The sequence below is a fragment of the Beta vulgaris genome, chromosome 8, assembly GCF_026745355.1.
Source record: "Beta vulgaris subsp. vulgaris cultivar EL10 chromosome 8, EL10.2, whole genome shotgun sequence".
NCBI lineage: Eukaryota > Viridiplantae > Streptophyta > Magnoliopsida > Caryophyllales > Amaranthaceae > Beta > Beta vulgaris.
Window position 1 is genome coordinate 60,841,795 of NC_079209.1, and position 15,963 is coordinate 60,857,757.

General features: G+C 33.0%; 1 protein-coding gene across 2 annotated transcripts; it reads right to left on the minus strand.

The window, feature by feature from the left end:
- Positions 1 to 259: 259 nt before the first annotated feature.
- On the minus strand, positions 260 to 14,062 carry LOC104902362 (cadmium/zinc-transporting ATPase HMA3). Of its 2 annotated transcripts, XM_010690117.4 has the most exons (10): positions 13,893 to 14,061; positions 13,369 to 13,615; positions 6,072 to 6,329; positions 5,252 to 5,349; positions 4,376 to 4,631; positions 4,132 to 4,269; positions 3,698 to 4,025; positions 3,005 to 3,207; positions 2,696 to 2,907; positions 260 to 2,340 (listed from the first exon to the last, which is right to left on the minus strand). In XM_010690117.4, exons 2-10 carry the CDS (start codon positions 13,592 to 13,594, stop codon positions 649 to 651), a joined length of 3,411 nt encoding a protein of 1,136 aa, XP_010688419.1. In that variant the 5' UTR covers positions 13,595 to 13,615; positions 13,893 to 14,061; the 3' UTR covers positions 260 to 648. The 2 variants fall into 2 exon arrangements, with proteins under 2 accessions (XP_010688419.1, XP_048490345.1); XM_048634388.2 differs by lacking the exon at positions 6,072 to 6,329 and having other exon boundaries at positions 13,893 to 14,062.
- Between the last annotated feature and the right edge of the window lie 1,901 nt (positions 14,063 to 15,963).

Below are 15,963 nucleotides of genomic sequence, written 5' to 3' on the forward strand. Positions count from 1 at the left end.
CAGCATTAGTTTTTTACCTGCAAAATATAGTTTGGAATGCTTTGTAGTTATGCTTGCTCACTGGATACAGAATAACACTAGGCCCAATGAATAACAAAAATGTACATTTTGTTCCTTTATGTGTAAAGCACTCATAGCCTCAACCAACATACAAATTTATAGGCGTTCTCGGTTACACCTAACTTTAAGTGTACCCAAGGCTATTTTTCGCTCATTTGAACGAGAACATAATAGACATGCCGCAATCATGGTCCATGTATGTCTTGAGAAGCTAACATTTCCCATATAGTGAGTAGCTTAAACTACTAGACTTTTACAAAGTTTCCAAGCAAACATATTTTTTGTCCCATCACAATTTTTGATTACTAAAACCAACATGTAATTACATAATGAGAATCAAAGTTGGGTATAGAGGAAGTATCCATCCCACCTTCAATGTACATACATGTAGGATTTATTCCCCGGCTAAGATGCCCAAAAAAAGGGGATTTAGAGAAGAAAAAACCCAACCAAATCATGCTTTTTACAGAAAAACTAAGTGCCACAATGTGCCATAGCTCTCAATCTCTCAATTCTTTCCCTAGAACAAAAAAAGAAAATAAGAAGAAGATGAATTTTCATCTCTTTAATGTACCTTAGTTCGATTAACTATTCGGTTACAATTTCAGTGAGACCTCCAAAAGCAGCTCCTATATGACCCTGTGCATTAGTATTACTACAACACTCCTTCCTGAAGCTCTTGCAACATCCTCGGTTCTCCCTCTTTCTCAAACTGCTGCACGCGTGCTTAGCAACCGTGTTAGCATGGCATACCGGATGTGACACAACTGGATGATGATGATGGTGGTGATGATGATGATGTGGTTCATTATGAACATGATGTTGTTCATGGTGATGATGATGGTGTGGTGCATGATTTTCATGGGAGCGTAAACAATGTTGTTCATTCTTGTCAGGCAGCACGCTGATTACGATACTAGATTCTCCAGGAGCTGTCTGGATTTGGCCTTGACAGTTCACATCATTGTGTCCCTCACAACAAGAACTCTTTTGTTCCTCTAATTTCAAAGCATCATGTTTGATCTCGCTTCCACAGAACATCGTTATCTCCTCATTGTCTACCTTCTTGGTTGTACCACCACATGAGTTGGTCTGACTTTCAAGAAAGTCTAGATAATGATCTTCACTAGAATGATAGTATTTCTCATTTGAGTCATGATTTGTATCTGCAAGCCTCAAATGTTGATTTGTATTCTGACAACATTTTGGTGATTCGGGTGTCTGTTTTGCTGCAGTCTGACATGGAGTTGAGCAGCTCTGAGAAGAGCATATTGCAGACTCACACGACTCAGGATTAGTAGTTTGACTAGGAGTAGTTGAGCAGCCCCGAGCAGAACACTTTGTGGGCTCACATGGATTGGGATCAGTTGTTTCACTAGGAGTAGTCGTGCAATTCTTAGAAGAACATTTAGTAAGCTCACATGACTTGGGATTTATCGTCTGACAAGGAGTAGTCGAGCAACCCTGAGAAGAACATCTTGTGGGCACACATGACTTGGGATGAGTTGTCTGACTTGGAGTAGTTGTGCAACCCTTAGAAGAACATTTAGTAGGCTCACATGACTTGGGACTGATCATGTAACAAGGTGCAGTCGAGCAACCCTTAGAAGAACATCTCGTAGGCTCACATGACTTTGGATTTGTCGTATGACTAGGAGTTGTCGAGCAACCCTTAGAAGAACATTTAGTAGGCCCACATGAACTTGCTTTGGTCGACTGACAAGGAGTGACCGAGCAATGAGGCACTGCATTCTTAGAACAACACTGCTCAGTCATCATCTTACTATGATGGTGCTCTGTCTTATGAGAATGACCCGAAGAGAACAGCCCGAAGCACCTGCTACTGCTATGTCCATGGCCTGATCCCCGCAAGAGAAGCATGCTGTTGAAGATCACCATCAAGCATGTCAAGACATCAACTAGAACAGCCAGCCAGACAAGTGGGTGGCCTGCAATGGCAAAAGCAATGACTCCTGCCTTAGCAGTGATGGAGAAAACTATATTCTCGATCACTTTTCTGCGGGTTTTCCTTGCTAGCTTGATAGCTTTTGGTATCTTCCTAATGTCATTTGACATTAGAATTACATGCCCTGTCTCTGTTGCTAGCGCGGACCCTGACACTCCCATTGAGATGCCCACATCTGCAGTAGCCAATGCAGGGGCATCATTTACACCATCGCCTACCATAGCTGTGAATCCGTCTTTCTTGTAGTCCTTTATAATTATTGCCTTGTCCTCTGGTAGAAGTTCTGCATGAACTGCATCTAAAGCTTGTCCAAGCTGCAACAATCAAAGAGCAACTCTTCTAGTCAGAAAATTCTGATAGTTTTTAATCTTAATATAAAAATAATCCTTTGCATCCATATAATAGTTTCATATACTAATTTGGTTTGTCTCATACATATAGTCAGCTAGGGATGGCAATCGGGTCAGATATGTTCAGGTCCGTCTCTTCACAGTTTAGGTTCAGGTTGTGTTGGTCTATTAAGTTTGATACAGGTCTACTGTTTTCGAGTCGGGTCAATTCCAAGTTGGAATCATTAACAAGTTTCACTATAAAAAGCTAAAATTGATCCCAAGAAATTGTTCCGTAGGAAGAGCTAACATGTATGCAGTGTTAGGTGCAAAAATGAACCTGCTCTTGTGCACGCCTCGCTGTGGACCAGTTATCTCCAGTTAGCAAAGCAGTCCTTATCCCCATTGATTTCAACTCTTTTATTGCTTCTGCAGCCCCTGATCGACAGTCATCCGAAAGACTGAAAGTTCCAATTAGCGCTCCTTCAGAGTACACGTATCCACGAGTCCGTGCTTCCTTGGTATGATCATCCGCATCAACAATATTTGAAGCTAACATTTGGTTCAAAAGGAAACAAAACATCAGACTGAATGAATCCGAAATTCACAACAGATGTGGTTAGGAACAGAACTAACAGCAGTTGCTTACCTACTGTACAATTAGCCCTTTGGCCTAGCTTCTCGTTTCCTATATAGATATTTCTTCCATTAATTTTTCCGAAAACTCCTTCTCCCGGAAAATTCTGAAAATCTTCTACATTATCTTGCTTTGGTTCAACACCTTGAGATCGTCCATAATCAACTAATACAGCTGCTACAGGATGGCTGGATTTGCTTTCAATGCTTGATACCCTGCAACAATTATTAGGTTCCATGAATAAACTTTTAACACAACAATATAATGTACAACCACAGGTGAAATTCATAAAGGCCCTCTTCACTTCAACTACATAAACAATATTAGGCAAAAATCAGCTTTGATCAACCTATATCATCTTCAATCAGTTTCAATATGCAATAATCAGTATTGATCTGCAACTATAGAACAATGCTAGAGAAGTAGCAAAGGGAAGAAAAAAGAGAAAACAAGAAAGGGGATTCAAGATTGAGCAAGGAAAAGCGGCGGAAGGGGGGAAAAAAGCAAGAAAACCTTAATCAAACACAATATATTGAGGAACAATTCCCTTTCCCTTTCTTGGAACCTTCCAACCATAATAACACCATATTCTTCTAATAAAAAAGCTTCATATTCGTTCAAGGATAACTATTTTCTTTCATGCAGATAGTAACACTCCTTACAAAGACAGTTTCTGTATTTAGAAGAGATAAATGGAACACCTACCAGTGGAGTAATTCAGTCAAAGTAACATAATCAGCAAGTGAGTGAATGTCCGTCAAGGTGAATTCGCCTCTTGTTATTGTCCCGGTCTTATCAAAAGCCATGTGTTTGATTTTGGCAAGAATTTCAAGATAATCACCCCCTTTCACCAGAAGCCCTGAAGTAGCTGCTCTTGAAAGTGCACAAAAAGTTGCTACCGGGGTTGAGAGAATAAGTCCACAAGGGCATGCACTCACTAATACTACCAGCGCTAAGTGAAACCAGTGCTTTCTGTCATGAAGTTTCATTGCAATAGGAACTACTGCTAAACCAGCTGATATTAAAACAACAGCTGAAGAGGGAAAAAAAAACGCCGTCATGGCCTAATCAGTTATGATCAGTAAAATTTGGAGTCATTCAAAGCATGGTGAAGAGAACAATATGATTAACAAACAAACCTGGTGTATAATACATAGCACACTTGTCAATTAACCTTTGAACATTAGATTTATTGTTTTGAGCTTCTTCTACAAGCCTTGCCATTTTCGCCACAGCACAATCCTCGGCAAGGGCAGTTGTCTTAACACTAACATAACCTGTGCAGATTAAAAAGGTATGTTTTCAGAAGAAATATATGTGCATGAAATGACTCATAAAAGGTGAAAAGGGTTGAAGAAGAATGGGAGATCGAAGGGGAATTACCATTAACATTTACAGTTCCCGCCCAAACATTAGAATCCTTTTGCTTGGGAACAGGAAATGACTCCCCAGTTAAAGTCTTCTCATCAACTTCACAAGTTCCTTCCACAACAACTCCATCAATCGGTAAAAGTTCACCCGCCTTGACAGCAAGAATGGTATTCAGCTTAACATCTTTTACATTTACAACTTCTCCTGTTTCCGCTATGGTTGCTTGCTGTGGTGTCATGCTCATTAGTGATGACATAACCGCGGTTGCCTGAGAAACAAAAGGTGAGGAGAAAAACAATTTATGAGCTTATAAATCAATGAGGTTCACATAACAATTAGCATGTTCACACTAATGTTTTCACAAGTAAATTTAAGACCAAGGAAGCTTCACATTTTAAGCTATGCTACTCCGACTCTTAATTTTACCTCATGTACCCGTGTTGAATCCTTGATACTTGAACATGATTATAAACTCCATGATTGGCCAAAATTGTAGAATTTTCTCACAGAAGAAGACAGTTCAGGCAAGTATCCATATCAAATATGAGTACCCGAGTCTGAGTAATGGTGCATTCTCTTCACCTTAAAAACTTTTAAGTGTTGGTGCTCCTCAGGTGCGGTCATATGTAAAACATATTGTAAAATTAAGACTAACGAGGTCTAATAAGTTCAAGTCAGTAAAGCACACCCTAACATAAATATGGAATACTAATCTTTATGTAACTACTTAGCTTAAGAACTCTTTATACAGTATATATAATCTGCTACACGATATTTTGGTTATCCGGTTATACAAACTTCTGTAACCACCGAATTTGCTATAGCCCATAGAAACAGGGAAAATGCAAAAAGAAACCAGTATTGAACAGAATAGAGAGGGTTAAAAACCTTTTGACTAGCCCTTGATTGGAGCCACTCTGCAATGGTGAAAAGAAACACTATAGTACCGGCTTCTGTGTAATCTTTCAGCACAATTGTGCCTATCACTGCCAGAAACCAAATTTAACTTGTGTTAAAAAACAAGAATAACACACTAGTTTACTAGTACTACCACCATCTCAAGAGAAATGCACATTTTAACTATGTCAAAATTGATGAAATACATCTCGACTAGTACTTATGTGTACATTCAACTTTCTCTCGAACTTTTTGTCCCTTGATTAATGCACTATTTATTCGACTCACAAGAATTGATTCCCAGTTCATATTAGATCAATCTTCATACTTCGATGGTACATTAAACAATTAAAGTCATATATAGAAAAATTAGTGTATTGACCTACAAAAGTCTTATATGAAAACAAACATATGATCATCTTCTATTAGCTATATAAAGACAATGATAATCTTTGGTTTTACTTTTGTAATTCAATAAACTACAAGTACTTCTTCTTCAATTTTCTTTGTTAGTATAAGCAAAAAAATGTTCATAATACGCATATTAATTCTCAATTAGTACTTCCGCCCACAGATAAACATACGTCAGATACGGACACACATATTAAGATTAAGAGTAAAGTCTAGGAGATTGTAGGGTTTTTTTTTCACTTGAAAGTGTAAACGTAACATTAAAATATGATAACGGTGGGACCCAAATGACATGTGAGAAAATTATTTAGTGAAGGGTCCATATCACATGGACTCAAGCGGGATAAATTTAGTTTTTATGTCAACCAAACAAGCACTTACGTAGTGTAATTTGTCATACCTGCTATGAGCATAAGAATGTTGACGTCGAGGGTGAAATTTCTAATCGCGATAACACCCCTTAATAAAATAGGCCAAATGCCAACAGCAACCGCGGCAACTGCTAGCCATTGTAAAGGGTGGTATACATACTTGAGAAATGAGAGTGAGAGTAATAGCCCTGATAAAATAACATAAGGACTTGGCCATTTTCCCCTGTAGTTTGTTATCCCTTTTACTCTTACATTTGCTTCTAACCGAGCTTGATTTAATGCCTTCACTGTTGTCACAATTAAGTGCATTATGTTAGTAAATCACAATTACTAAGAGAAATTAATCTACTCATTAAAAAAATTACAGAGAAACATTTACCACATTAACCTATACTTTGACCAGTTGGTCTCGTAAGAGACCGCTTTTTTTAGTTTAAAATTAGGCACGGCCGAAGTCTAATATTAAGAAGAGAACATGACAACTTTTTTTTTAATATAGTGACTAGTTTAATCTATTTAGGAACCCGTTTAATTTATTTCATGACCAGTTTAATCTATTCAGTAATGACATTCTTTAACTCATTCAGTGACTAGCTTAATCCAATTAGTGATTAGTTTAATATGTTCGGTAAGACTGCCTAGTTATTTTTTGGAATTGTCTGTTTTAATTCGAGAATCAAGAAAACAAAGGAGGAGAAGGGAAGGGATGACTAAAATAGTGTTGGGTTAGAGTAAAATGGAATGGACTTGCTAGGAAACTTCAGTATTGAATTCGTCTAATTTTATGTTAATATTAGAGTACCTATTTTAATAATTTGTGTACTTTGACATCTTTGGAAGTTGTATAAATAAAATTTACCGATCATCAAAGTTACACGTTGGAATTTTGGAAAACGGACATTTGGCTACACACAGGAATATAATGATTCGATTTTTAAATAGCTATCTACCTCTTGTAAATGGGTACGTACATTTATCATTCTAACCTTATATCCAAAGTGTCTCCTAATAGAGGGTATAAGGACGGATTTAGGAGTAAACTCCTAGAAAAGGCAAGTTAAATTAACCCTAATAATTCTTCACAACTCGTACTATTGTAGATTGTTTGAAAATCAAATACTTTATAATTATTGTAACTTAGTAACAAATATTAGAATTAATGTAATTGTTTGCAAATGTTTCACAATTATTATATAGAAAAAAAATATTTCAATATTTCAATTAACCGCTCACTCAAAAAATCATAACAATCATTGTACCGTTTAACCGTTAATTTATCGGTTCGGTAACTATACCGTTAAACACATTTTTTTATCGGTACGGTTACCACCTATTTTAACCGGTTTTCGGTATTTCGGTTTCATTTTTTTATGAACAGCCCTACATCTTAGTGTATAATATAAATTGCTAGGTTAAGCAATTGAGGATTGACTAATGATATATTACTAGCATTTTTCCTAATCAACTATTCAACTTTATAAGCAAAGACAAATAACTTCTTTTTTTTTATTCATATGAGCCACAAAGACAGTAGAAATAACTTCTTATTGTACATAAGTGACACTTACAAGTTGCTTAATTATATTACGACATATAATTGATAAAATTGTCACAACTAGTAACATATCAATAATAGAGGATACTATCAATTTTCTTGGTCCTCCCATCTTTATTGGTGAGAAGTCATGCAAAACCCAAGGTTGGACCCGACTCAGACCCGCCCCATTGTCATCCCTACTTACAAGTTGCTTGATTATATTACAACATATAATTGATAAAATTGTCACAACTAGTAACATATCAATTATAGAGGATCCTATCAATTTTCTTGGTCCTCCCATCTTTATTGGTGAGAAGTCATGCAAAACCCAAGAATTAGGTTTACATGCAAACTTTTTATGAAGCATATAAAAAATGCAAAGCTTATAAGTCATAGGACAAATAATTATGTTGTTGTTGTGCTAATTAGTGCAAACACAGTCATGCAGCCACTAGCAATACGCAAACACGACAAATTTAATAATCCATCTTTTTAGCTTGATGGACTTTGGCACACATCTTTGATTTTGCTCCCAACTTTTTTTTTTCTAAAAAAGAAGTATGAAAAGTTTATAACTAGGTACTTTAATTCTAATAATTCATTAGAGGGACTTTAATTTGTTGATCATTACCCCCATAAATTAAGGGGTACTTTGAACTATTCTACTCGCTTTGTTTTTCACCATGACCGAAAAATACATACGATAAAGTATAAGAGAGGGAGAGGAAGCGTGTGAAAAAAGTGATACTATAACGAGAAAGTACATCAGATGGGAGTTTGCATATCATAATAATAATACGTAATACTTAGATGAGTCAAATTGTTGATTTTGAACCTTTTTAATTTGTTGTTGTAAACATGTGAGTTGTCTTATATTGAATCGGAGGAGATAAACTAACCATCAAACTATAAAATATATACATTGTTAATAATCTAGAGTCGTAATTTTCTCTTTCTTTAAGCTTCATATACTATGTTATATGATTGTGATGTTCATTTTATTTCAATTAATAAGGTAAATTGAACCGTTGAAATCCATTGTAGTAGGGGGAAATTGAAGATCTCTCGAACAAGGGATGTGATTCTATTCCAAAAACACCACCAGATTATCACCTGCTACTCGAATTATGATGTTATTTGTCTACGTCAATACTAGAGTGCATATATAACCAACTTTATACAAAATCAAGACTAATTTCAGAAAAATAGATTGAAATGGATTGGAGTGTAAAATTAAAAGTTTGTATATGGTGTAAAAAGGATTATTGTAGTAATTGGACCATCAAATGCCAGCTTTAGTTTGACAATATTAGCATTCAGTTAAAAAGTACTCCTCATATCATCAAACAATAAAGTAATAGGAATCTTTTTTTTCTTTTCTTTTCTTTTGGTGGAAAAGACTAAATCTTAAAAGGATTTATGTTGCAACTTGTAACAAGTCGATGCATTGATTGACAACCTTTACTATATGAAATTTCCCAGAAACATTTGAGCTGACAATTATATCACCAAAAGTTTGCAATGAAAGAATGATGTTTTTGGCCTGTGTGAATTAACATAAGCTAAAAAGTACATGAAATACAACTACCTAGTTTATTAAGGTTCTGTCCTTCTGGACTTATTTTCAGTGCACTTCACTTCAATTCAATTAAATTCCGTTCAGTTCAGTAATTTCCTCACAGTTTTCTTTCATTTCAATCCAGTTCAGTTCAGCACAATTCAGTTCAGTCCAGTTTAATCCAAAAGAACGTAGTCTAACATTGCCTTTTGGTTCTTGTCTTTCTTCGTTTAATCTTTCAATCCAACAAAAGTGAGGTAGCTACTCCCTCCGTCCCATAATATAGTGCTTGATTCCATTTTTTCACGGGAATTAAGGTAAATAGAATCTAAGAGGAAAGTAAAAACTTTTTATTATTAAAATAAATATTGTGTGGAAAAAGGTGACCTTAGGAGAGAGAATGAAGAATAATTGGTAAAAGAGCATTAAATGTAACCCTTGGGTTGAATAAACAAAGCAAAAAAACTATTTTCAAGAAGCAAACAAATAATGATGGCACGTTTTTTTAGGCAAATCACAAAAAATTATGGAATTAAATATAGAACCAAGCACTATATTTTGGGACACCCAAAATGGAAATGAAGCACTATATTATGGGACGGAGGGAGTACTACCTAAGGTTTCCAAAATATTGTCCATTGGTGTTTATAGATACCAGGATCTTAAAGATTAATTCATGATTGAGCATATTTTAAGACGAACTTTATAAGATTGTACATATATTATGATTATTTTTATATATACTGTTGCTATTTTATGGTTAAAGTTATGAATTTTGACTCGAAAAAATCACATAGACAATTCTTTAAGAGACCTATTCAATACAATTTTTTCAATTATCACAATTACGGTCGAGTGGAACCATACAAGCTACAAGTATGCAATGAACAGTGAACCTAGATCAATAACCACCTAAACAAAGAAGAAGAATTGGTATGAAAGCATATACTACTAAATTTAGTAAGTCTTGTATACTCCCATCTTTCGATATTATTTATATAAGATCGACTACATCACTTTTTAAAAATCACTTTCTAAATAAAATGGGTCACATTTTTTTTAAACGAATCACTTTTAGAAGAAATGACTCCTTTAATGCCGTAAAATACTATCTTTATTGAATCATAAATCATGAAAAGTCGATCTTATATAACATTGTATATACTAAATTTACCTAGATACCCTCTATATATTATGTTAACATTTCTCCAACTAGCAATAGCAATATAGCATGACTCATCTTCAAATTATCTAAACAACGTGACTTTGAAGAAATAGGTCATAGCTTGGTGGCCGTTTTCGTGTCATTCAAAGGGGTTGTGTAATTTGTGAATTGTGACACAATTTTTTTTGTTTCATACATGATCAATTCACGTGTCCAAACTTCAAAGCCATAATTTCATGCTGGATTTAATTTCGACTTGGACAAGGAACATACAAATAATACTCAAAGTCATGGTAGGTAGTGGCGGATCAGAATTTCTATTAGTGGGGTCAAAGCGTAATTATTAAGTTTTTGTTGGGGTTAAATGGTCATATTTTTAGGATAATATTCAAAAACTCGAAATTTTTAAAGGAAATTTTTGCAATTTTATCAATTCAAGTAGGATCATGTAACCCTACTTGTTCTTAAGTGGATCCGCCACTGATGATAGAGTTTAAAATCTACTAGCATATATTCGAAAGTGTTGAGTGTTTAAAATAATATTTCTTTTGGGTTTTCATAAGGGTATTCTTAATTAATTAAGGGTTATATGGGGATGTTCAATTATCACTTACTAAATTTATAAAAGGATGAAATGATGTACTAATTTATGATGACTTGAAATAGAAACAAAGTACAAAGAAAGGGAGAGAGGATTCGAACCTATAATCTACCGTTCACATCACTTCAATCTTAATTACTAGGACAAAACATCCTTAATATATTATTATCATCTATAAGTTTATAAATTATGTTTTTTTAAAGTTATTGAGAAGGTTTTATGACACGATTAACTTATGTTGTTTTTTTTTTTGATAATTTGCGCATTTTATTCATAAAATCTCAAGATTGAATTAGCCTCTACTCAAAACTGGGTATTCCTTCCAAATGGACGATTAACTTATGTTGTTATTATGCATCAATCATAATGACTATGATTGACTCCTAACTAGAACTATTCAACCTGAAATCTCTCTATTACAAGAACTAGTACGACTTTGATTATGTTCTCTTTACTTGAAATGATTTAACTTTGTCAGAATTTTTTACAATTTGATCTACTCTGACCTGGTCTAATTTTTTTTGACCTGATATGCTCGGATGTGGTTTTGCAATTTGAAAAAACTTTAATCATATTTTTATGTCAATTTATAAAGAAAAATATATTCATGTAAGATCTTATTATATTCGTCTCAACATGTAATTTTCAAAAATAAAATTTTCTAATTCAATATGATCAACATAGCCTTCTTTCTAAAGATATCAAGTTCCTTTTCCCAAAATCAAAAAAAAGAAAAAAAAGAAAAATCTATTACATAGTCTTGCCTGTTTTAAGAAAGGTCTAAAAAGAACAGACCAAAATAATGGTAGTCAAACACTCACACATTTCATCTTTTTCAAGAGAAATTGACAGGCCTCACATTATAAGTCCAATTATACTCAAAGAGATCATTCAATTAATGGTAGGGATCTCATTATTGTTTTACTCTTTTCAACCTTTATTAGTTTCCCGTTTCTTTTACACAAAGTTTTAGAAGAAACAATGTTGTGCGATATTGAAGGAAGAAGAAACTATTTAGATTAAAGTTGAATGTACATGTAATGGAAAGTTAGTAGTCTCATTCCAAAACTAAAAACTAAAGAAATGGATAAAGTAATAAGAGACATCCCAAAGAAAAATACGGGTAAATTAATAATGACCGAAGTTTGTATGACAAAAAAAACACCATAGTGGAGGAGTGATAGGAGGAGTGATACAAGTGTTGTTACTTATTGAGATGAAAAAATATATATTGATCTCTTAGGTTACTTTTTAAAATCTATGTTTATTTAATTGTACATATCATATGTTTTAATTTATGATAATTCTCTTCAAATAACCTTCTCTGTTTTCTTTTAACTATTATCATTTGTCCTTCAAGGTCAATACTTATTAACTTTGACCATATTATCTACGTAGTTACATATATATTAGCAATATCACGTAAAAATTATTTTACATTTGACTATTAGTATCTTAATTTCCTAAACATTACAATTTATAAAAGGTTGACATCATAAAATACATTTAAGGAAAATCTTATAAAATATTACTTCATAATATTTTTCTTTATATTAATAAAATTAATTAATTTTAGTTTGTGAATCCAATTTTAAAAACCAAATGTAGTAAGTAAAGAGTCATGGAATATGTACCAAGGTAAATGAACCTTAGCTTAGCTTAGCTTGGGAATATGCTTGAAGCCTTGAATATATGAATCAATCACAAAATATATATGATTATGAGCAAATTTACAAGTACATAATAAAAATTTGTTAGATAATGTAAACTCCGTAAATCTGAAGTGTGTCTATCGATCAATATATATAGATTCCAATAATCCGAATCCTAATATTATTAGAAAACTCTACAAATTATTATCCTAATATTATTCTCTATCAAAAATTTTATAGAAAAGTTCCAAATACTTCAAGAGTATTTGTTAGAAAGTGCTCATTACTCAAATTCGACCTACTCGAGCTTTACAACTCCAAATCGAGTTAAATTCAAGTTCAATTGAGCTATAAAGTTCATTAAAATATATTGTTGAAATTCATGAATGCCCACTTAGGAGTATCCTACATTAGAGAAAGAGGATAGATTGTTACACTTTATAAAATAGAGGAGTCACTCCTACTATCACCAGTTAGTTTTAGTATAGAACCTCCTTTAGACGTATAAAATGAACTAAATCTCTCCTCCTCCTTGTTCGAGTCACCCAAGCCCATTTCGTGCTGTTTCTAAATTTAACATATACCAAACTCAAACTCGACTTGAAACGTTAACTTCTCCCACTCTCCCCCCCCCTATCCAAGGATAGAGGGAAAAACGAAAGAAATTGGTAACAAATTGGGTATAATAATATAGAATGACATGACATATTGCACTAACAATTCATGATAGTATGACCTATATAACACTAAAAAATCATGCAAATTACAAACACCAACTTCAAACGAAACTATTAAAAACTTAAAACTTACCAATTTGATGCTGAGAAATAACAAGAGTATCATGTAAAACAATGACAGTCCTAGAAGGAACTATCACTGAAACTTCAATAACTCCTTCAAGTGGCTTCAATATTTTCTCTATCAATGGAACTTCAGAAGAACAACATAATCCCAAAACATCAAAGTAGCTTTTTTCTAAGCTATTATTATTCCCTTTCTTTTCATTTTTTTCATCATTATTATTATTTTTATCCATTTTTTCCTTTTAACTTACACCCTGCACAATTCAAAAAAAAAAAAAAATGAATGTTAACATACAAAAATAAAATATGGGATTTTATGTAAGTTTAGTAAGAACTCTAATTCATGATCTGGGTACGTAAATAAATTCTCATAGCAAAAGATATAGAGAAATAAAAAAAAATTATTTTTTTATAATATGGGGGTATTAATAGAATTTGAAAAGATGAAATAATTCATATAAGTTATGGTTAAATGTTCTTGAACTAAAAGAATGAAAATGAAAAATGAGAAGAAGAAGAAATTGGACCAACCTTAGTTTTATGTGATATAAATGTTTGTAATAAGATGGTATGTATTGATGAAGATAGGAAGAAGTAGATGAAGGTGGAAAACCAGCAAAAAAACAGAGGAAAGCAGAGGAGTTTATAAAGGAAAAGAAATGTGTGATGGCACAACTCAAGACGAAACCTTTATACAAAAGCTATGCGTCATATAAAGAAGAGAGGTGTGGACTAGCGGTTACTCCCCTCAGTTCTTATAAAATATACTTTCGCCAGTTTCATATTACTCGTTACACTTCTCAATTTACGGATTTTTAGGTAATTTTTGGAGAAGACAGAGGTAGAGAATAAAAAGAAAAGGCACCCATGTGAAAAGAGAGAGATAAGAGAGTTTATTGTCCAAAAATAAAGTGTAGCAAGTATTGTGAAACTTCCCATAATGGAAAGTGTAGTGAGTATTATGAAATGGAGCAAGTACAAACGTTTCGGAATCGAATAAGTGATACACTTCTCTATTTTATGCGAGAGTTTTTTGTACGAAAAACTAATGATAGCTTAATAGGGGTCTGAATTTTAGTACTTTCTTCGTTTTTTTTTTTACTTGTAACACTTTTTTTTCTCATAAACTCTAATGTAAAATTTGGGTAGAGAGAGGTATAGAGGAAAAAAAAAAAATAGAGGATCCCATGTAATTGGAGAAAGATAGAGAGAAAGGAAAAGAAAAAGTAGATAATTTTCCTAATTGCGAGTAAAAAAAACGGAGGAAGTAGATAATTTTTAAAAAGTCTCAACTATTTATTAACATGTATAAGTCACTACTTTAGGGAGTGTTAACTTTAAAAGGTCTAAAAATTATTACTCAAAGTTCAGACCCGTATTGTTAATTTTTTTTCTTTTTTGTAATAAGTATGTCTCCTATTGAGATATATGTTGGAGGTAAGTTCTTGTTTGTTGGTTTTTAAAATGGGTGCGTTTGTGTATGCTTCATGGTTTACTATGGTTTGGTTCTATTGAATTTTTTTTGCGTATTTAGATTTATTTAAATTTAATAATTTTGTTAGACCTTGTTAATCCTTATTAAATCTTATCTGAATTTATTAGACTTAAAGAGTATCATACTTTATTTTTGCTGAACTGGATTTATTAGAACCTGTTAGACCTTATTAATCCTTATGTAAACTTTTTTTTTATAAGTATAGAAAATAAGGTAAATAGAATAAACCCTATATCCTTAACATTCCCCCCTCAAAATCTCTACAATATTTAAGTGATTGTAAAAGCGTTTTGATGATGTTTTTATCGTTATTACTTCATTATTGCATCTCATTGGATATATGTTCTATACTTACTAATCTTACTTTAGGTTTGAATAATTCATTTATTTAGTGTTAAAATTAGGTTTAAAGCTAGTGTTTTTTTAGGGGTTAAAGCTAGTGTTTTCGCACATAATTTTATAGCAAATCAAAAAACTTAAGATATGGTTATGGCCTCATAGTTTTCAGTTTTTTTAAAATTTAAGAAACAAGAAGAAGAGTTTTTCTAGTTTTTTATTGTCGTTTTTCAAAATAACATAATTAACATAAGAATGATTAATTTTAAGTTCATAATACAACTAATATCGTATAACTATTTGATTCCTTAAAAGATGTGCAGTTCATTAGCTTAACAAATTAATCTATACTAATATATTAAAAGGCGTGCGTAAACGAGGAACGGTGCAGCGTGGCGCTCTCCTTAGGGAGTTTTAGTTAATGTAATCCATGTACAATAAAAAAAATTAGAAATTGCATAGTATAAGTTTTGATCCCATGACCTCCAGTTCATGTACTAAAGTTTTAACCACCAGACCAAGTTGTATTTAGTGTTATCAATCAAAATACAATATTAACAAATGAAATTTTTTTCTTACCCGGAACATAGCCCGGGTCTATTAACTAGTTTTATACTTTAAAACTCGTGTTTAGTACACATGACAAATCTCATTAATAAAAAAGTTAAATGGGGTAACGATAAGAGTATATAAAACCATAGGGTATTGTACATACTTTAAAAAAAGTGACGGTACAACTTAGATTAATTTTAACAAATAAGGATACCTTGA

Excerpts from the sequence above, each read along its gene's own strand:
- LOC104902362 (XM_010690117.4), bottom strand. The coding sequence starts at position 13,594 with ATGGATAAAAATAATAATAATGATGAAAAAAATGAAAAGAAAGGGAAT. Across the intron at positions 4,026-4,131 it reads TGCTATGTATTATACACCAG|CTGTTGTTTTAATATCAGCT; the intron begins GTTTGTTTGTTA and ends TTCCCTCTTCAG. Across the intron at positions 3,208-3,697 it reads TTGACTGAATTACTCCACTG|GGTATCAAGCATTGAAAGCA; the intron begins GTAGGTGTTCCA and ends TAATTGTTGCAG.